The sequence below is a fragment of the Corapipo altera genome, unplaced genomic scaffold (genome assembly GCF_003945725.1).
Source record: "Corapipo altera isolate COAL_440 unplaced genomic scaffold, ASM394572v1 44, whole genome shotgun sequence".
Classification (NCBI taxonomy): domain Eukaryota; kingdom Metazoa; phylum Chordata; class Aves; order Passeriformes; family Pipridae; genus Corapipo; species Corapipo altera.
In genome coordinates, this window is record NW_020884880.1 from 3,090,391 (window position 1) to 3,113,822 (window position 23,432).

Here is a 23,432-nt window from a genome sequence, read left to right on the forward strand (position 1 = left end):
GCAGCAATGCTGCTGGCAACAGTAAACACCCCTAAGACTGTTTAAATTCAGTTATTGTGGCAAGCCGCCAAAACAAATGTTGAATTCAAGAAGGCTGAGTTATAGGCTGCTGCAGAAAATTAGACTTCTCTGAGAGCCTGTTCCTGTTACACATCCCAAGGTGATCTCTACTTTTATCAAACCAGCATGGCAATGCTGCTTCATGATTACTTTATGAGCCACTGCTACTATCAGACCTTTTTTCCTGAAGTACTCCTAACCAGCCACTCTTCATTCTGCATGAACACTGCTGTGTGCACTATACCTCTGCTGCTCCTTTTAAAATTCACCCTGTTTCCTAAGGCTGTTTCTCCAACTTCTCAAGATCTTTCTGAATGCTATCTGGTCCTTCAATGCAGCTGCAGATCCTTTCAGTTTCATAGAGACTGCAAATTTAATTTAATAAGCCCATTTCATCATCCAGCTATTAATGAAGAATAGCAAGGAATTATTAATAATTATTCTAGGATTATAGCTACCAGCCAGCTCTTCACTAGGTCCTAGCTTCACCTAGGCCACGTTCCTGAGCTTGTTTGTGAGACAGTATTAAAAAACCTTACCATAAAGGAATGACATCTGCTGCTGCACCTCTGTTCTATTTCTTTCTTGTAGGAGGAAATCGAAGACTTGACATAGTTTATTCTTCATAAAGACTAGCTACCTTCTGCTGTTTTTCAGGTGCTGGTAAGTATTGTTGTGTACACTTGTGCCTTTTGCAATTTCTCAACAGAAGGCCAATAAAATGTAAAAAACCTGGATATTCTTTTGAAAACTAGTATTTCCGAGTTTTCTAGCAGCTTTCCTAATTTATTAGTGTATAGGAAGAAACGACTTGAAGTTATTCAATCAATTTTGTGTGTGAATACCTTTTCTCATACTCAATATGTTTTTTCCACTATAAAAAGCATTTAATATCTTCCTTTCAGCTTCCTTCTCAGTAATGTGTGAAGCAGCTCAACAATTATCTAAGTTTACTTTATGAACCTTCACCATCATTGTTCAAACTTTGCAACATTCTCTTCCAATACTGTATTATTTCTTGATTTTCCTTACTGGAACTAAAAAAAAAAAAAATCTTAAAAAGCCTCTTTAGGAGTTATACTCCTTCCAATGGCAAATAGTCTACTGTTTGGTTATCATTTTTCTTGTGTTTGAGAAAAATGTTCCCATTTATTTTCATTTAATTCGTCAACATTATTTTCTTTTCATTTCCTTTTTAACATGAAATATGTTGTAGACCATTTCCAGAAACAGTTTTTTAACAGCATAAAAATGCTATTTAACTGGTCAGTGCTGTAGAATCAACATCTGAGAAAACATACATATATGTAGACACACACTTTTTTTTAGGAAAGCAAGTGTAACTAGCAGTATTAGCATTCTAAATTAATGAACTACACATACCTAAATAATTATCTCATTACTTTTAGTTCTGTAAGGCCTGGAGTTCTCTGGCCATTTATAGCATTCACTGCTAGTGAAAACAAATATGGTGGTTTCACTGGGGCTCACCCCTAATAGAATTTAGCCTACATAGCAAAATCCTTTCACAACCTTACGTGTGTCTGGTAGATGGAAAAAAAAGTCAGTCACAATAAAGTGCAACTGGCAAAGTTGTCTGGCCAGGCTGGCAAAACTCGCACCTGTACTTCTATAAACATCATTTTTATGCAATAATAAAATAACTCACCAGAGAGATTTTACACCAGTCAATATGGAATTGAGTACGAAATTTTTTATCACAGGTTATTACAGGCTCCATTTCTTGACTGCACCTCAGCTGATTTTGTGGGTTTTCCACTTCTCGTAAACAGGAAGAGAATGGAACATCTGCCCCAACCATCACATACACACTGCAGAAAAAGAGGAGTGACAGACCAGCAGGATGTCTCACAAATCCCCAAAGCACAGTTATGTACTCTTCCAAACATTATTGCTGTTTACAGTAACATTCAGCTCTTCTTTAAAGACTGAAATTACTTTTAAAAATTATTTTTCTTCATAGTATACTTTATCTAAGCATACAAAAAACTGACTGAAATCAAAAGGATTTTTCTAGCTGCACATTACAACATACTCTGTTTTCCCACATAATGTAAATATTTGCTTACCAGCAGAAGTGTCAATTTCCGTGCAGCCACAGAGCTCCAGGAGGAGTTTCCTCATATAAGTAAATCAGTACTACTTTTGAAAATTGGATTAAAATCGTGTCATTTTATCTTAAGGAAATCTTTAGTCTTGCTCATCATAGTATTTCTGAAGAGTTTCCTCCCATATTTTCAAACTAAATTCACGATGACTAGTTATTTCTAAACCTAATACTAATATGAATCTGCCAAATCCCCAGCTTTTCCTAAAAGATGCCATACTGTAGCTATGCTCTGCCAATAAAATTTGCTTCAGAATACTGAAAGTTGAATGTAAACTTAATAATTCATTTAGCATTACCATACATAAAATAAGAGTTACTACACTAATTGTCATATTTAGATATACAGAATGCTGCTGGAAAATACAGTCTGCTGCACTGGATAATAATATACCAATGGACCCTGAAACAGAAATGAGGTTCTGGTTGCCACTTGGTATATCAGGCATTATCTAATTAAATATTTGAAGTGCAGCCACTTGTATTAAGTGGTTCTGCTATTACTCTGGCTAATACAGAAATGACTTGCCTCCTTTAAATGTGCTCAAAACCTCCAGATACACAAAAAGGCTCTGAAACAAGATTTTCTGCACCCCTCTCAAATTTTGAACCTTCAGCCCTTTCTCAGATATTATTTGACACCAAAATATCTAAATTATCTAAAAATAAATAGGCATCTTTATTTTCACCCTGGAAAAGCCCTATCACAATCAGACTTTGAAAAGACTGAATCCTTATTAGTTTCCAAGAGAAGTACAGTATTTCAGAACAGAATTTATGGTTACGAATCAGAACTGGAAATAGTGCATTCCTGAAGTTTACACTAAGTGACCTGAGCTCCTCAGATACCTCAGCTTATGACTTTCAGAAGAAAGTCCACAGTGCTCCTGAGTCACATAACTAACTGACATTAAATAAGAGTATAGCTAGAAATTACACCGTTACATGCTAAATGCTTTTAAAAATTTAAGTGTCCCTGTAACCTATGCTCTATCACACCTTGCTTCAAAACTTTGAGTTTCATGAATTGGAAACCATTAAAAACTTGAAAAGCATGCCAAATGACTGCTCAGAAGTAAAACTGGAATTACAAAATAAGCATACTTACTACCAACTGGTTCATAATTAATGGAATTTGTTAGTATTCCTTGGACTGTAACATCAAACAGGAACTGTTGCCTGTTGTAATGGTATCTATCATAGTAAACCTGTACTATAATTAGGGCTCAGAACACCAGTAAACTTATTATATCTAATCCCAAAATATAAAACAGCAATTGCAAAGTTTCTAGAAAACCTGAAAAAATATTAAGCTTTTCAGTAAGAAAATGAAGTGTAAAGCAAAAACATCAGACTGACACATGTGCTTACCCCTCTTTCATGTCATTAATAGGAAGTGGAACTCTCCCACCCCTGTCAAGGGCTGAAGTGATGTTTATAGCATTCAAGCGCTCGGGCTGCCATACATTTTTCACTGCTCCGAGGAAGTCACCAAGAACTTCACTTGCTAACATTTCTTCTACATTCATATTCCTTATGAAGAATTCCGCTTGATATGGTAAAGGAAAATCTAGTTGTGATGAAAGAGTGTTGCATTAAACAAAGGCTCCAATATCTGAAGTAATGATTAATGTAATACTACTTTAAGATTATACAGCTTTCCAAAAGTCTTGTATTTGAATTAGTTAATTTTGAACCTAATGTGATTATATTTAATTCAATAGTGAGTACCATTAGCTGTTACTTCAGCTGAAAATCTTCAGTTATTTATAAAGCAAGTGGGACTGGAGAAGAGGACTGGAGGAAAAGAGTCTCAGCTGGTAAAACCTCATGAAACAGATAAAATTACATTCATGTTAATTTGGGGGTCAAAACTGATCTGCAGTAACAATGGATTCCAACCCACAACACTCCATAATATAAATAGGTAAATATGGTGCGAACAACTAATTTTAAGGACTAAATGTGTATATATGCCTTAACCTGTTTTTTAATGAATCTGCCTACATAAGTGTTCTTTGCATAAGGTACATGCAGAACTAAGAAAACTAAATAACATGCAGAAAGAGAAGGAAATCCTTCAAGTAAAGTCCATTTGAAAAGACAGGGAGAAATTTAAAATTAAAACCAGTTTAATTAAAAACAAAAAAGCTAACTTTTTTTTTTTACAAGTGAGGAAAAACAGTCCTGTATGACAGAAATAATCCATCTTAAATTAACAAAATTAATTAAAGCAGGAAAAATTCTCTTACTTCTCCCTTGTGTCCCAGCATTTGGCTTGAACATCAGACAACTATTTTACAGTATTTTTTATCTTGAAAAACCAAAGCCTGTGAGATGGCTTTGCTTATTCAGTTCAAAACACAACAAGCTATTTTCTGTACATACCTTCTGCTGACATTATATTAATGATCAAATTATGCCTTGCTGTCTCAAAGGTACGCCTGTTGTACGCAGTGATCTGGAGTGAAAAAGATATGATTGCAAAACAATGCAAAAATAAAAATTAGGTAAATGAAACATCCGTGAAAATTAAACTGGTAATTCAGAAATACTTATCACCTTTTAAATGCTTTGCCTCCTTATTTTGAAATGTATGAACGTTCATTTGCTAATATAAAATAACATTTGAAAGGTATGGTCAATTTATTTAATGCAGTACTACCTTCAAGTCAGAACACTAGAGTTTTCTTGACCAGTCTGTAGCCAAATACAATTACCCAAGAAATGTATGTGAAAATAGTATTTTGGCCCTGACAGCAGTGTTCTACCACACATGTGTATTCTTCCTTTTCTGTTTTCTTTAAGAACAACCATAAGCAATCATTTTCCCATCCAGCTTCCAAACCCCTCCATCAATACTGTAAGATCTACATTCATCAATAGCTCCTAGAGAACTAAACTAGATAGAGATTTTTTTTTTAAAAAGGCAAAAGTGTTGAGATTCTCATCTCTGAGACTGGGGTTTAGTTTTAGCTCTAGACCCAGTAAAGTCATACTCCATGAATGGATTCACAAATGTTGCTCCAACATAAGTAGTTTTAAAAAAATCTTGAAATCTGTAACTATAGGGGAAGTGAAAACTTGGGGGTAGATACAACATTCTTGCATCTTGTTTTTGGAAACATACACCTTCATGATTAAAATATGCAAGTACACCAATCTTAAAGTTTAAATATCTAGGATGCCTGAAATGTGTGCAAGTGGTTACTTCCCAGTGGTGACTGTACTCCAAAGTTGTACTATATCAAGTGCTCATTCATAAGAAACACTGAATGAGGTGGGATATCAGTGTAAATATGTACTATTTTTTCTACTTTTTTTCCCTGAAAGTTGATAAATCTTTTATGAAACAAACTTACAAAAACTAATCTTCTTTCTAATTTTAGACTTTATTTCACTCATTTCAGAGACAAAGGAGAGGCAGAGGAGTGACAATAGTGACAGAACAAGGTTGCTTCTCAGCAAACAGTTACAAACTATTGTGACATTGACTATTAAACAAAGTAACAGATGTTGCACTTTTTTAAGGTATTTGAATGAAAAGGAAAAATGCTGTGGAGTATCTTCTGCAGGTTCATTTAAGTGGAGAGGGAAAAGCTTACCTGACACAATTAGATCTTGTGTAAGGTAACAATTTCATTACAAAATTAACAGAAAATATATTTCTGAGATTTCTCCAATCCTCAGTTCTGTTAATTTTTCAAAGGGTTGTAACAGAAGTTACAAATCCCCTGGTTGTACAAGCTCTATACAGGAGCACAACAGTACCCACTTTGAGCCTGCACTCCAGCAGTGGGAGCTGCCAGTGTGGCCATGCCCCAGCACCAAGGAATAGCAACAGCAGCAGAGATTGTCCTGTCCTGAATATTCATTCAAACACAAACTGTCTTTGCACAGCTTTCATAGGAGCTGAGCTCAAGAATGTTACCTGCTGTACTGCAGTGCTGTGCATAATGTTAGGCTCTTCTAATCATGAGGTCTCCTCCAATTAATTGACCTACCTGTGACATCCCCTCAGGACACAATGGAAGTTATACTCAGGCCAGGAATATGCAACCACTCAGATGGCACTAGGAAGTGGATCAAATGCCATCTGCCCTCCTTATATACCATAGAATTAATTCAAAAGCCACATCTGACACGAGGACTGCAAAGAATTAACTTGTATGGTAGGCAACATTCAGTTCAGATATAAGCTTGGGGTCATGCTTAGAATGGAGGTCTTGATATAGATCCTAGAATCTAAAAGCACGTGCCATTTAAAAACTGGCAATTTTAAATAATGGCTTCCTATACAGAAAGCTAAGCAGAGTCTGTAAGAGCAGACAGACATCTGCACATGATTAATTCTCAGATGTCTTTAGTCCTGCTGAAATCAAAACTGAATCATGTATATAAAATTAACCATGGGTGAAATTATCTACATTATAACTTAACATCCAGAGCTGCCATTCTTGAGGAAGAAAAACTATATCAAATGCAATTTAGAAAAAAAACCACCATTAAGGGTCTAAGACAAATGCACTGCTGTTGCAGCAAAAAGGCTGGAGCAAGATAATGTGCAGATTTCTTAAACACTGTGAACCACACAGTGTCTGATTCAGTCTGCTGTCTATGAAATACATGGCAGAAAATATAGTCCTTTTTCCCTTTCAATTGCTGCTCAATGAATAAGTAGCGCTTTTAAACATTTGGATAGCTAATTGTAAAAAATAAAGTTTTGTCATGGTTAACACTTTTATGAACAGAATTACATACATGTAAGTGCTAACTAAAATATAACAATAAACATGAATAATGAACAAGGGAATACTTGATGAAAAGGAATTAAAAAAACCCCAACAAACCAAAACTAACATAAAGCCCGACAACTGTTTATTGACTCAAACTTATTTTCCAGTGGGGAGAAGTCTGTCCCATATTTAGAATGTTACAAAGTTCAGAATTCAGTTATTCTTCAAAAACAGTTGTTTACAAAGATTTTTTTGTCCTGTATTTTAAATAAAACTTTTATATAGTCATCATTTACTGAATGCCTCTTGGAAAGTTAAAAAGACAAAAATCAAAAAGTATAGCATGCAGAAGTATTAAGCTTAACTAGTTATTGCTACTTATTTGTTACACCTTAAAAGTAAACTATAAAAAGTCATACAATCTGTCTTTCTCTCAAAAGAGGATAAAATGGTACCTAAGAGAAAATGTTAATGTCACAAGTCTGTCCCTGCCTTACAATCTTCTATATAACTATTGTAATTAACTTCAAAAATAAGGGGCAATATTTGTTGACAGTTCTGAATCCTACACTCTAAAATTTTTTGAACATTTGAAAGAAAATACCTCAATGATGGTTGGTTTGCCCACATTTTCTACAGTTGGTGAGCCATATAGCACTCCATCACTGTATGGTGTCCTCTGTATATAGCGGAGCCATCCAGGTCTGTCAGGGTAACCCATTAAATTGGTATTAAATGTTATAGGATCATTACTTATTTCACCTAGATAAGAAAAATTATATTAGAATATTTACAAGAAAATACTATATGCTTTGATTTTGATGTTTCCACTAGAAAGTCTTATTCTGGCTTCCAGTTATGTTTTCTGAACCTTTCCAAAATGAAAAAAAAAAATTGCTAACCTTTACTATATCAGAAGTATGTGAAGTCCAACTTAGCACTTTTAAGTATTAAGAAATTCACACATGAAAAGTGTAACCAACTGCAAATATACTGGCACTTCCTACAGTCCTGGCCAACTGAGTGCTCATGGCCAGTAACTAGTGGATTTGATTTTTAGAGCTCAGTTCCACATAGAATTGAAGCATCTCACCTCCTCACAGACAAAAGCACAAAGGTTTCAGTCCTTTAATTCTCTCCCTGTCCCAAGTTTCTTTTATGTTTTTAATGATGGCTCCAGGTACTCAATGTACCTGAGAGGGCTTACTGTAAAGAGTGGTTGTGTAATCACCAATGCCAGAAAGCTTCTGTTAGCATCAGGACATACACAGGAGTCTTCAGCACCAACAGCCTGGTAATCATTTTTCTTCAGCAAACACATTGATTCAAAGAAGGGCCAGACGTTCCTGTGAAATGGATCCACTGCTGGCTACTAAATACAGTGGTCCAGCTGCAACCTGTAAAAGTCCCTCAAGTCAAACCCCTACCTCCATTCTTGTGGTTCTCATTGATACTCTTAAAAATGCCTCAGTCTGACTTGTTTACTTTAGCTTTTGTAAATGAAATCAAGGATGGCTGAACACTACCAGATCCTCACTGCTGAGGCAGCATCCAGCTGAGGCACAGAACTCAGTCAAATCCATTCTGAGTCTGCAGACACCTCTGCCTCATGCTCCAACTCAGCTTTCAGATGGCAACAGCAGGCACTGTAGGACAAATTTTGAGAGAAGAAAACAAGCAGGCTGGCATAGAAGGCAGAAACTGAGCCCACTGAGGAATGAACAGCTGTCATCTCCTCCAGAGAGGAACAAGAAGACTGAGACCTGTGCCAGATTAGTCTTCAGGTACACATTTACACATCTGGTTATGAGTAAAATTAACCAGAACCAGACCAAACCAGCACCCAGGTGTGTAAGACAACTTCCCTCGCAATTCCCTCAGGACATCTCAGTAACCTAATCTATCGCGTTCATAACAAAATTCCCAGTATCACAAATGATTCAGGGAAAATTCTGAAAGCCACCTGAGAGACATTCTGGTTAGCCCTTCCTTCATCAAGGAATTATGTTAATTATCCAGTAGACAAAAATAAAAGGACCATGGTAACATCTGGCCTTACAGTGAATTTCTGATATGATCACAGTCATCTACGGGGACAGCAATTTCAGTAGGATCTGAAATCAGATTCCTATTGCCAGGAATGTTGAGAGAGGTTGCAGCTGTAAGGACAATCCATCATAAGTAAAATTTCCAGGTTCCTTCCATCTGTGTGCCAAATCTGGGAGGAAACTGGGACAGAGGCAAACTTCACTCTGCCATTCACCACGACATAAATGAAGACTCAGATATTCATGTCGGAAAAAACATAAATTTTTCAAAGAGAAGAAATTTTTAAAACATTTGAGTTTATTCATGACAAAATTTAACCAATGCTAACAGAAGCTTATTTTTTCTTTAAAGTGAGTCTTGATAACAGCACTCTCAAATTAATTCAAGAGCTTATTAATGAAACAGGTTTTGATTATGTGTGCAGTGTACATGTATTACAGGTTTTTCACATTTTATAGGAAAATACGGTAGCCACATTTACATAAATTGGATATATTTATATATTTATTATACCTTTTTATTGTAGATAAACATGTAGGGCTGAATGGTTTCTCTTTCTCTTCCCACCCTCCAGATTGCTTACACATATTTTAACCTGCCAATGATCAATCTTTTAGCTTTGGTGTACACCAAAATACCATACTTAAGAAATCACAGGTCCTTCTCTAAAAACAAACGCTTACTAACATTAAAATGTTCCTAAATGTAGGAAAAAGGCTGAATCCAAAGGAATATTTGTTTTAAATTAAAGAAAACATTACTATGTAGTCACACATTTGTTTTAATCTCCTATTTTGTCTCATGTTTACTATATGCTTTCAAAGTCCTCCTTCATATGGACTAACGGATACTATGTCTGAGACAGTGATCAGAGAAATGGCAATTTTAACAGACATAATTATTAAACTTCCACAATTTCATATTTAATGCAAAAGTGATTAAAAGGAACACTTCCTAATATCATATATATATATATAATGTATTATTACGCCTTCCAAATTAACTACATTTTTTCACAACACAGAGTTACATGCATCTTTTCACAAATTATTACAAACCAGAATATTTTAAAAGTGTAGGACCACATATTTTATTTCATTTGAATATATTTCAATAGAAACTAAAACCTGTCCTTTTTATGTTATATGTTGAACTCTAAGGTAACACTAAGTAGACTTCAATTTCTTAAAACAGTAATTTTTCTACATTTGTATATAATATGGAGGATCTTAGCATCCCATACCAGGCTTTGGGTAAGGAGGAAATTCCCCCTTAAAGTACTCTCTCTCCAAAACATGAACAAACAGGACTCCAGCAGAAGGGTATACATTCCGATCAGAGTGCACCCTAGACAGAATCGTGTACACTGAAAAGCAGAAGGAGAGATAAGAGACAGAAAAAAGGCAAAAATGAGACATGCTCTAGGGAACTCCATGCATTTCAACAGCAATGCGGGCATCGGGAAAGGAAAGCAACAAATATTAGATACCTGTTTATTAGTTTTTTAAAAGGTTACAGAGATTTAAGAACAGAATGCAGAGCAAACCTTTTCTTTGCCCAACAGGATCCTTTCCAAGACTGCAGTAAATAAACCTGTCTATGTTAAGATTTCAGAAGTTATACAAGCTCTTTAATTTTATTGTTATAAAAAAGAGGAAGGCTACTGTAATTTTATAGTTCGTTTATTTGTAGTATTACATGAATAAAAATACATTAAATTATGACACAATCATGTTTCCTTGGTTTTTACATAAGAAAGGAACATGAGGAATACACAGAAACCTTACCAATTCATGGTACTGATTCCCCACTGACTGGAAACAGCAGATTTTTCAGTTCTTATGCAGAAAAGGACAAAGCAATTCACTTCAGCTGACTTCTCTGAGTTCTTAAAGCTAGAATTTCTCAGACCAGCAGGTTCAGATAACATACATCTAAAACTTTGGTTAGAGTGTTCATTAGTGAAGATATTGTGCTTGTATTGAAGGATAAAACAGAAGGACATGGATAATTATAGGCCAGCCAGATGAAACTAATTCCAAATAAAAAAAATGAAGCCCTGTTTTACAAGAGTAACAATTAAAAGCCTAAAGGGAAATTAATTAAGAACAACCAGAATATGTAAAAGCAATATGTTATTTTTTATTTAGTACAAAATTAGTTGATAAAGGCGTATCTTTTTTTAGGTATAACATATTCAAGGCTGTACTACATACACATTTTAATGAAATAGAAGAAAAAAGAAATTGTTATGATAAATTGGATAAGAAACCACTTTAATGACAAGTTTCAAAATTTAAGTATAAATGGAGAATACTGATCTAATAGGTGTTTCTCATACTATCTTAATAAGACATAATATTAATATTTTTATTACTACTGAATTTTACGTCAATGCCCTGAAAGAATCGATCATTGCTAATAAATTTTGCCAGGGACATGAGGACCACAAAAGTGGTAAATAAAGATGGTAAGTCACAGAAAGACACACACAGCTACCTGCCTTGCTTGCTGAACTGAAAGAAACTTTATGAGAAATGACATGTCTGAACAAAGACTATAAGCCATACAGCATGGAGATGCTGTCACTGGGAAGAGTGACTCCAAAAGAGACTTTAGAGTTATTGCAACAAACTCCTAGGAACAAACTCCTAGGTTCTAGAAGATAAAGGGCTAATTGCAACACTTCGATCAATAAGCACGAAATATTTGAAATATGGATCAAGCTCATGTAATTTTTTCATGTTGGTGTAATTTTTTAATCCTTGTATAATTTCCCCAGCCTTATATCAACCTTCTTACTGGAGATTTGCTTAAAAAGACACTGCTAATTAGGCATTAATCACAGGCATTCTAGCCCTCTCACCACGTACTCTGTATGGAATCTATCTCACCTAATTTTAGATGCCTACAGAAAAAACATCCACCACTGAGTTAGTCAGGCTCCTTTTATAGTCAGTGGAGAAGACACAGACGCTTCTAGGGGTTGATTAATTTGATTTCTCTTGTAAAATGAGATGAATCATGTCCCATATTCCAGGCTATGGTGACTAGGTCTCCATGGACTGCAGAGGCACCTGAGAGGAGATGCAGACATCTCTAATGTAGACCTCCACATTTAGTTACGTACTTCCTGCTCTCCAAGCTTAATATTGCAGAATTAATAGTCTCAAGTTCTGGATATACTAGTCATCAAATTCCACAGCATTTGCTTTTTCCCCTTTTTGAAAACTGCTTTTAACATAGTTCTGAACAGAGCATTTTTCTAATAATTTTATCTTAGTGATAAAATTAAAACAATCCTGAAATTTAAATTTATTACAATTCTGTGTGGTTAATAATTTTCATTACATAAACTTAAGTACAGTAACATTGCTCTTTGATTTATTTACTTAAAATTAGTAAATGATGATCCAAAAAACCTTTTCATTCAATTATGTAAATGAGCTGTAAAAAACAGAAGGAAACTAATTAATTTCCTTTAACATAGTTTCAAGAAAAGCTGAAAAAGTACAATAACATTAATAGAGCAGAAAAGCTGACAAAAACATGGTGGCTGGTTGAAAATGCATCATATACCTAAAAAAAATCTATTTTTCCATTTCTGATGCTTTGCCTCAACAATGAAAATCCATTTCAAACAGGAAGAACAGTGAAAAAGTAATGTACCATAAGCATAAATTTCTCCACGATGAATAGTTTCAGAAAAAAGGAAGGATAATAGCAGTTACTGGAAAACCCCATATAACATTTATTTTGTCTGTTATAGGAAACCTATTGCCACCAATAAATGCCTACCCATCCCTAGCAATGAAACATCCCCAGCTGCTGAAGTAAGTATGCCAATAAGGATTTGATGCAGATATAAAACACTGATCTTGGTGGAATTCTAGAAACATCTCTCAGAAGAGAAAAACCCACAGATCTCTTTTATCTTGGAATGACAAACACATTGTAATGACACAAGTATAGAGATTAAGAATTCAAAAGTTCTTGCTCCCCTTGTAAGAGAAGCCCTCTTCTTTTTCCCCTATGAAGTTTCTTCAAAATTAGAAGGAAAATGCTGAGTCTTCAGCCCACTACCTCTATCACTCCAGCTTTTCAATAATGAAACAAGTGAAATGCTATTTTCTTCACAAGTCTTTTCATAAGACTTTCTGAGAATGGAGATGAATGTGTAATCATCTTAGGTGATCTCGGGATGAAAGCGATTATGCTTAACAACTTCTAGATGCTAATCTAATACAGCAGACTGCCAGATGTGAATTGCCTGGGCAAATTCCCTGTGGTAGACAAAAATCTCAATGAGATTGTGAAAGGCTTCTGTAAAACTAATATGGGAAATTGAAAATCTCCACTACATAGGATCACATCAGATCCCTGCTAGAAAAAAAGACAGTATCAGCTACATTGACAGCACTGTTTTCTTCTTTCTTGTTTCCAGATCCCTTTGGAGGCCTTTCTGTAGATCTCAAGCATTTTTTTGTTGGTCTTGAACATGGGCACAGCCAGGAATTCAGCCAGGATTATATCAGCCTGCATCCCAGAGCCTGTTATCAGACACAGAAGACCCCCATCTCCAGAAATTTCAGAAGGTTCACTATGTTGGTTGAAGCCTGTATGTGGATGATCTTCAGAAAAAAATCCATCTGGAATTTTTTTCTGGGAATTTCAGTGGGTCCTCTCCCCATTGATATTTAGCAGATGAAGCATAATCCCAGAAATAACTTGATCTGGAGGGCAATTCAGACTGTCTGCCTGGATGGGCAATCAGTGCAAAGCTTTTTCTCAGCTAGTGTGCACCAGCTACGATATTCCGTGTGTACTTGCATAAAAGACAGTAAAATCTTTTACATTTATATGTGAGAAGATTTTTTTAAATTGTTACAGAAAAGTTATTGTATTAAGCGAACTGCAGAGGTATCTCCAAGCAACCAGCCATGATAAGAAAATGTGCAGTATTAGATATACACATTGCCATTATTTCAAGCAAAGCTACAGGAACAGGAAAAGTCAGAGAAGACTCACAAGGACACACAGGTCTGTGAATGTTTGAAGATTGAGGAAGTGTTAAGTTTTCCAAACTACTTACCTTAAAACAGCACCCTATTCCTAAAACACGGACATGACTGAATAAACAAGAGTAATATTAAAAGCAGGTTTGACTGAACCAACATGGGATTTAAATTTTCAACCTAAACTCACCATTCTTCTGAACAGCCTTTATTCTGCTGATAATATAACTGTGGGCTCGCTTAGTCGTCCAGTTAACAGTTCCATTATTGCCATCAGCAGAGCTTAGCAAAAAAGCTTTTCAGAATAAAACAAATGCAAAAAAAAAAAAATTAGATCAACAGAATTCCATAAACAATCTGATCAGATGGGATCAGATGCCTTCTAAACCACGTTTTGGTTTTAGTCAGAGTTTAGGAATCACAGGTTAAAAAAAATGGTGGTGTTTGATTTGAATATATAAACATAAAATAATCTTTCTGACAGTCACCTTTTCGACACCCATTTTTCCAAATAAGCTAAGTTTACACTAAATGCTTAAACCTCTGCAGATGCTTCACTGACATAATTGTACTAATAATAAAGATGACAAAGAGCATTCTCTGATAAATGTATTTGCACTGGCAAAATCTCACATGGGGGCAAAAATATATATAAAGTAACTTTCACCGGCACAGTATATTTTGGCCAAAGAAGGGAAAGTAATATAACCAAGAGCACAGCTTTGCTTGTATAACAATGTTTATACAAAAGACACATGGGGCTGATTGCCTTGCCTTGCAGGCATAACCAATGATCAATTTTGAAAAAAGAACCCATTAAAAATGGTTGTCTATATTCCATACAGCAAGAACACAGCCTGAAATCAGCTGGATCTGTGCTGCTGAAGGAGGAAGAAGTTTTGAATGTGGCGAGGAGCAAATGATTACAGGAGAAAACAAGCAGCTGTGGAGCTGACAAAAAGACTTCATTTCGCCAGTAGCAGAAGTGCCTGAGAAAGCTCCCTCCTCACTTCCCACTTTTTTGTTTCTGTTATTCTGTGATGAATAATAGATATATCAGCTGTTTGTACAGTTACAGGCCAACTGAAAATGCAGAGGGAAGGAAATGCAGTCAGGAAAGGGAAAGTACCCATAGTAAGTAGTCTTTATTTTCAAATATTTTGGGAGTGAGAACTCATGTCAAAACCCAGTTCAAAGATGTTATTGGATTAGCATCCTAATTTCCTTGTAAAAACAGCAATACCAGAAACATCACGTAGCAGTACTTGTGTACAGACACACTGGTTTGCAGGAAGAAATGAACACTTCTTGGCAAATACTCCAAGTATGTGAATATCATTTACACTAGAAGCTTAAACATCTGTGGAAACTTCTGACCTGCTACACCAGTCAGCTATGACATTAGTGATATTGCATTCTCCAAACAGAATTTAGGAAGCCAAACAGATCCAGTGTAAGCAGTAATGAAGATATACAATACTTAATCTATGCATGTAAGATAGAGACTTATTAATGATAAGTTACACAAAACACCAAAAACTGAACTGAGGATGAAGTGTAATAAAAAAATAATGCACTTTTAATGAATTTTTAGTTTTATTTATTTACTAAAATTAATAATTTAATTAATGCAATAATTAACATACCAACACAATAACATTTCTAAATTATACATTTCTGTTAAATTTCTTTAGGTTTTTAATATACACAAAGGATCTGATTTAACAAAAAGCTATTATTTATGTCCACTGGTTTACATACATCTGGTAAGACAGACAACTTCTTCTCTACTGAATTGATCCACATATACTGAAAATCTTAATATAATACCATCCTAGGGATTATGAAATTCAGTACTGCATAGGACCTTCAGTGTAAATGTTAGTAATTCCAAAAAAGGTAAAATAAAGTTGTTCCAATATTTCAACAGGATGAGCTGAGCAATCAGAGGCTTGCCAGCTACAAATCAGCACCAATACCAGACAAAACAACTAATATAAGATTAGATGACTGAATTACTAAATGAAAAATAGTATTATAGTCATCACAGTCCTTGTCAAAAGTATTATACTTATCACCATCCTTATTTAATTGTTATTAAGGATTTTATGCCTCTTTTTAGACGCTTTTGATGAGCCCACAAGGTTTTCCTGATAAAGATAGCAATACTGACACATTACACTTAGCTATGCAGCTAATCACCCAACATTTTGATTGAGAAAGTAGATACAAAATAATTTTACCATATGTAAATGGAATTAAAAAAAAGAAGAAAGACAAGTTCCATGTGTATTTTTAAACATAAATGATCAGTAAGTGTCTTTGATTTGGGTTCAGAAGTTGTGCTATGTTTACCTGTGGGGATTGAAGAAGTTACCTGTTTACTTCTCCATGTCATGTTGCATTTTACAGGGGAACTGGAAAAGCAGCCCGTGTGCCTGTTTTCAAATCAGTGTGCCAGTTTAGGATGTGGTATTTGCACATATATCACCACCTATTTCATTTCAAATGACAGGTGTGAGAAGCAAGAGAACACGGCTACTAAAAAGTTAATTTGTTATATGAGATTTCTAGTGGGCCTCACAAGGTTCTGGCATTAGCATTATGCAACTGCAGTGGGGGGGAGGAGTGGAGGAGAGAGAGAAAGACTTAAATGTATAAAATACACTGAATAGAATTTGCAAAGGCTAGGAGGCTGACATTTAATAGAGATGACATGCTCCTAACAGAGAACAGTCTGCATTCTCTGGTAAAAAAGTGATCAGTGATGTGCACTTCAATAGAATAAAATGTAACTGCACACCAAGAACAAAGGCAGCAGCATGCCATGCACACCACAGAGCACGCAATTCAGGGATGCTCAGCTTTAATAACAACCTAGAGATGTAAGTCAGGAAGTAACTGGTTGAACAGAGGCTTTCAGCAGAAGACTGGTTAGAAGAGCTGACACATAAAAGGCAACATCAAGGAGGAACAGGGAGATTTTATTTTTGTACTTGACACAGATATGATCACTGTTCAAATTCTCTGTCTAGCAGAGCCTTCAAGAAGCCCGGTGACAACATCACGAAGGCTCTGGGAAGATCTGAATGTGATTAAAGGATGACAAAAGAGGCCTTATACTACAGAATGCAGGGATTCGAACCATGCATTTTATCAAAGAGATAGTTTAGAATTAATTTAATCAGCCTTGTACTCACTCCTAAAAAAATGTTAATAGTGTCAGGCTTTTCAGTTTCTTGCACACATTGCCACAGTTGCTGGAGAAACCGCCATGGTCTCTAACAGCAGGAATAACTCTGTGCCTGGTACTCAAACAAGCCCAGGTGAAGCACATCACAGTGTTTTCATTTTTCTTTACTTCCATTATATTTTTTTGTAATTAATATTTTAATTTTATTTTCCTTTTTTCTTTAATTATAATTGCATTGATTTATAACTATAAATTATAGTATTATATAAAGTATATTACTTTATAGTATTTCCCCCTTTAATTTTATTTGCATATGGTTTATGCAAAGGTTTTAAGTATTAATATTTACCAACAGAGTATTTAACAGAGAAGATACCCACGACAATTTCTGCCCAGCTAACAAGCAAAAAAGGACCTAAGTATCATGGACCAACTTCACCTTCCCCATTCCTTTACTGCACTCTGACATCCATACAGCATCCTACACCCTAACCTATCCTCTAATTGCTTCTTTGAAGTAGGATCTCAAGCCCATCTCTCCCACTATTAAAGCAACATGCAGCTCCAGCTCTCAAAAGCTGGCTCTTTCCTTCTCTCCTACACCTCCACCTTCACCTGGGACCTGACATAAACATGTGCTTGCTACTTTCATGCCACAGACAAAGACCTCAGGTCATGCTTACACTGCCCCTTACTCTTTTACAGCAGAACTCTGCTCCAAAAAACTACCCTTGTACTCCTCTAGTGCATATCCCATCTGGCTCAGTCTTCCTTCCTGCATCCTGAGCTGGAAGCACAGGTCCATACACAGCGCAGATTTCTGATGAGCTGCCAAGAACCATGGAGCAGAACAATCAGAAACTGATACCTCTGAGTTGAAACAAAACATCTGGAAAGAGGGAACTCTGCATCGAGGTGTTTGGCCCACAGTCCAAATCAGAGCCTGTACTCAGGCAGTTAATGAGGATCCACTGGTGTCCACACTGAGATACTTGCCCAGTAGGTCACACTGTCCATCACAGGAGGCACGAAGCTGCAGCACCACCTACTCTCCCTCCTCTTCCAACCTTCATGTACCTTCCTCTTACCTAATACACAGGACATGGGAGAAACTTACTATGAATGAAAGTGGATTCTCTCAGTGGAAATTCACATTGAGAGTGGATATTTTCTAACAGATAAAATCCTCTTCAATGACAGATACTACATAAGAAAGAAGAATTAATTTGTGTTAGTTCTCCACTGCGGATTGTTCAGGTTCCTCTGCACTCCATTTATTTGAACCGTGTAAAAGTCCAAATCAACACCAGAAGTGTTTCTCAGCTCTATACTATCTTTGTTCAGTAGGCAATGGTTTTCTACCTGTTCCTATGCTATTCATTGATTACTGTAACATCTGAACATTTCTCCAAAATCATTCAAGGAAAGTAACTGAATAAAGCATTTTACCAGTCTCACTGTGAAACTTCAGCACTTGCATTCTTGGGAATGCTGCAAATTAAGTACTGGGAGAACAAAAACCTCATTATTTACTAATAGAAGTATTTACCCACCAGCATTCTCCTTCCTACTGCAGGCCTGACAAGAGAACTGAATTGAGTTAGCATTTCCATGAAGGTGAGGAAAACACTGTCAGTTCTTGTGGTTCCTGCCCAAGGCCCATGGTGTAACCATGAGGTATGACCAAGCAACCCTGTAACCCTGCTATTCCAGGATGCCTCCTACATTTCTATCATCTTTTGATATGAATTATCAGAGTATCCCTGCAATTACATTCTAAATTTCTAAGGTGGCAATTGATCTGAAAGACTAAGGAATTCAGAAAAGTCATCAATCTCAAGACGCTGAGATTTCTGTCTGCTCAGTAGGTTGTTCTTTCTAACTTCTCATCTTCACGGCTTGGACTGTCACTAAAAATAACCTACATTTAAAAGGCATTTTGGCTGTTTGTGTTGCAATTGTAACAATATTTAGACACATCATGTTTACATAGACCTTATTTTTTTGGCCTTACGTGATGAGGGCCATAACAGTGCTATTAACAAAACAGTGTATCATTTCAACCTATGTAACATGTTCATGTTAATTCCAACACAAAGATAGTTGCCAGTGAATACTGAAACCATGCCTTCAGCTCTCACTCTGTTGCACTTTGTTTCACACTGAAAACGCTTCAGCAAGATACCCATGCAAAAATTCCTGTCAGGTTAGAGCACTTCCTAGCTCTACTACTTCTTGCTACTACTTGCTTGAAAAGCAGTTCAGCTGATTAGGAGGGAGATTAATATTTGCATTCTCTGGTTTCTTGTCTCTTCTCCTCTGTTTCCTTCCTATGGAAGTAATCAAAACTAGCAACTCCCTCTTTTCCTCTATAGGTCTGCCAAAGGAGGGCACTCCTCACTGACAGTTTCTGCTGTAAATTTATCAGTATCTATTCAAGAAGAGCCCAACAGCTACACCGATATAGATATTCTTGTCCAGGTTTTAAATTATTTTTTCTTAGTTTGCTTGGAAACAATCTTTCTTCTAAAGAAAGGGTTTTACTTTGGTGACTGCAGCTCCTGAGGTACTTTAATGAACTTCTACCCAAATCTAAAAACACTATGGAGCAAAACTAAGCCTCTCTACACACTGAACAGTTACATCTAGATGTGAATTTCTGCTATAAAGCTCACTTCTTACTGGCTTTGGGACCTCTAAGATGTCTCTCTGTAAGCTATATTGCCTATAAATAATGTGTTTCTGTAATGAAAAGCACACTAATGGAATAGCTACCCTTCCCCTCGTGTAATTACTTATTTGAGCAAGTACTCATTGATAATAGCTTTTATTTATTGATCTGGGTCAGATTAGTACAAAGACTTGACAGGCAACATCTTCTCAGGTAGACATCTAGAGGCTTTCTGAAGGAAACCTCTTTCTTCGTCCTTACGTTTACATCCACAAAGCAAAAAGGGTAGGTTTGCCATGGTTTTAGTCTGAAAACACCCATCATCTGTGAAATGTTCTGCCTCCTTGTGCAGGGTGTGGCTGAGCAGCAGAGTGTTGCCAACAGCCCTTGTCCTGTCAACAGTGGGACAAGTGTAGGGATACACAGGTTTCAGTGAACAAATTTTGTGAGTGCATTAGTTTTCAGCCGACGACCCAATTCACATTATCAGTGTACAAGTTACTCAATGCCAAGGAAAGCAGTGAAAATCCCTAGCCGTGGAAGGGCAGAAGAATGTTTTCTGGCAGCAATGCAGCTGTGATAGATTACCGTGACCACATAATCACAGCTTCCAAGGTGGGAACTAATGAGCTCCTTCCCCTTTTTGACCCCCTTACAGAGTAGAAAGAAGATGACTCCATCACTCTAAAACTCCCTATTCCTGGGATGAAAGAGGTGTTCCAGGGACAACATGGGCACTGACAACTAACTCTTTAAGTGCAGAAATACAGGGCAAAACCACTGGCCACAATAATTTCAAACATTTTGATGACCACCCTCTCTGCAGAAGCAGAATATGAGGGCAATTCGTTGCTCTGCCAAACTAATGTGACAGACATCTCTACTAGTGTAATCTAGTAAACTTCTATGAAGTCTGTTATTATGAAGCCAAAGAACAACTAACTAGTTTGCATTAGAAATGCTTAATCCTAAATGTCACTTCCCACAACAAAGTCCCATTTTTTCCTAGCAGTGGAGGAAAATGATCATCAGCTAGCATTTGAGAGTCAATATCTTCAATTTGAGTACTATACTAGCCCCCTTGGAGCAACTGTTGAACTTCTGAAATCCTCTTACACACTTAAACTGTTAAATCTTGAAATCTCTGCATTTTGAAATAATGTTTTGCTATGAGGAGGATAGAAGAGCATTAACAGGAGGACAACCCAGACTTCTGACAGCAGCTACCTGCTTCCAAAAAGCCTATATGTTTCATGCATTTTTAAGAAATGTAAAAAGCATAAGTTCCTCCTTGTACAAAAGAAATGGGAAAAACTAATCTGTATTAGTTGAGGAGTACTAAAGAAAAAATCTATTTACAAATCTTGTGCTACTTCTCATCTTCCATTTTGTCTGCAAGATGTCTTTTGCCTTGTTAAGTAATGCTGCTGTACTGTAGACTCTGCTGAAGACCAGGATTCAAAAGAACAGATTTTAATGTTGGGCTATGGCTCATCCCAGAGCCAGCAGACAAGGCTGGAAGTTCTTTGCTTAAGGAGAATGGAGGGGAGCTCAGGTGAGCTCCCGGGACATTTTGCATCATTCAGATCAGGAACATACTACACATCTCCACCTTGATGAAGAATAAATTTTGTATAAATATCTCTTAAAAGAATGTAGCAGAACTAAAGTTCATGCCTCCTTCTTTACATCAGTTTCAAATCATGTATTCTTCTGTTTTAACTAATGAAATCCAACTGAACTGAAAGGTCTGAATTTGAAGTGGAAAAGTTATCTCTAAAAAACCTTAAAAACTCTTCCCTTTTGATGTAGCCTGGAAAGGACATGTGGATTAAGCTCACAACTCAGCTTCTTTCTGTTGAACTTTTTAAAAGCCCTTATTTTAGTTGATACAGAAAGTTTATCTTAACTTCTCCTAGTTCTTTCTTGGTTGCTATCCCACAACCAGTCATGCAGGGGGAGGCAGAAGAGGTAGGAAGAATTTCCACGTAAGGAGTAAGTAGTACCTTGCATTTAACAAATGCAAAGTTTCATCCTCACATTGAACAACTACACAGTTAGGTTCTTACCACATCTTAAACGTAACCAATGCTTCATCTCAATTCTGATGTCAATATCCTATGACAAGCATGGTCATACACTTAATGAAGCACTAAAAGCGTACCCAGACAGTGAGAGGACATGGAGCAGACTGCTTGCAGATGACACACCACCAACCTCTCAGACGTCAAAATAAGCAAAAGAAATAGGATTTCTTGCTGTTGGCTTACTCCTGGTGTGACAAGTCTCACAAAGGCACTTCTGCAGCTGGGCTGCTGTTAAGTAGTATCTGTATTTCAACGTGAAGAACCTTGCAGGTGTGAAACCTGCCTACTGCATTAAAGCCATTATTTACATGCATTACAGACCAAGACCCGGGCTTTTTTCTGCAGTCGTAATTCTGACACAGCTGGATTAAATGGTCAGATGAGACATGAGGGGGAAGAGGGGCAATACGAAAGCCAACCCCGCACCCACAACAGCCCATCCCTCGGGTCAGGCACCGGGTCGAGGGAGCGGAGAAGCGCAGCGGGACAGGCCCAGTGCCCAGGAGCGAAGCCGTCCGCGCCATCCAGCGGCTCTGAGCCAGGCCTGGCTTCCAAGCCCTCCCGGCAATCCCGCTCCGCCCTGGCCGGCCGTCCCAGGGCTCCCTCAGCCCGGGACCCCGTCGGCCTCGGGCGGTGCCGCCGCGCCGGGAGGGGCTGCGGCGGGCGAGAGGCGGGGGCGCGCAGGCCGCCATCCCTGCGCCGCCCGCGGAGCGTCCGCGGGAGCCGGGAGCCGCGGGATGAGGAGTGCCGAGGCAGCTCGGACCCCGCACCGCCGGGAGGCACAGGGCGGGGGGAACGGGGCGCGCAGCGAGCCGCAGCCGAAGGGCAAGGCGGGGGGCAGCGGCGCCGGCGGGAGGGGACGAGAAGCCCGGGGCGAGGGGGCACCGCGGCGCAGGCCGGCGGCTGCCGGCGAGGCCCTATCCCGCTCGCCCCGGGGAGACGCGCCGGGACCGACCTGTCAGCAGGAGGGTGGTGAGGGCGCTGTGCGGCCACGGCCCCGTCGCGCAGCACCGCATCGCTCCCCGCTCCTCCGCCTGCTGCTGCCGACACCACCGCCGCCGCATCCTCCGTGCCGCGAAGTGCCACCACCGCCGCCACTGCTACCCCTGCCGCCGCCGCCGCCTCGCCCCGCGGCGGCCGCAGCATCCTCCCCCTCCCGCCCCGCTCCTCCCCGCCCCGCCCCTCCGGCCGTCTCCTGGCAGCGCGGCCGGGACGTGCCGGGCATGCCGGGAGGAGCCGCCCGCCGCCGGGGAGGAGTGGGCGCGGGAGGAGCGATGGTCCGTGCGGGCTTCCCGGGCAGCGGGGCCCGCGGGACGCGATGCTCCCGTGGGCTTCTAGTGGGGTTGGGGGCTGTCCCCTCCCGTCCCGCGGGGCAGATGTGGCGGGACGGAGCCGTGGTGCGCCGGGTCGGAAGGGGAAGGCAAGGCAAGGCAGCGGCTGAGGCACTTCGCTGCTCCCCTCACCCAGCCCCATGCTGCTCTTTCTTGGAGCCG

The 23,432-nt window shown here is 38.3% G+C and overlaps 1 protein-coding gene across 8 annotated transcripts in view; it reads right to left on the reverse strand.

Annotated features, from left to right (window-relative positions):
* The window catches only part of SGCE (sarcoglycan epsilon), a 33,522-nt gene extending 10,441 nt beyond the window's left edge, over positions 1 to 23,081 (reverse strand). For 2 of the 8 annotated variants that reach the window (XM_027639221.1, XM_027639223.1), the window contains exons 1-7: positions 22,895 to 23,077; positions 14,179 to 14,283; positions 10,217 to 10,339; positions 7,529 to 7,686; positions 4,577 to 4,649; positions 3,560 to 3,758; positions 1,730 to 1,892 (exon numbers count right to left, since the gene is read on the reverse strand). In XM_027639221.1, the coding sequence (XP_027495022.1) occupies positions 1,730 to 1,892; positions 3,560 to 3,758; positions 4,577 to 4,649; positions 7,529 to 7,686; positions 10,217 to 10,339; positions 14,179 to 14,283; positions 22,895 to 23,003 (930 nt within the window). In that variant the 5' untranslated portion in view covers positions 23,004 to 23,077. Of the gene's footprint in view, positions 1 to 1,729; positions 1,893 to 3,559; positions 3,759 to 4,576; positions 4,650 to 7,528; positions 7,687 to 10,216; positions 10,340 to 14,178; positions 14,284 to 22,894 lie in introns of all 8 variants that reach the window. The other 6 variants (XM_027639226.1, XM_027639224.1, XM_027639222.1 and 3 more) reach the window with 5 other exon arrangements.
* Between the last annotated feature and the right edge of the window lie 351 nt (positions 23,082 to 23,432).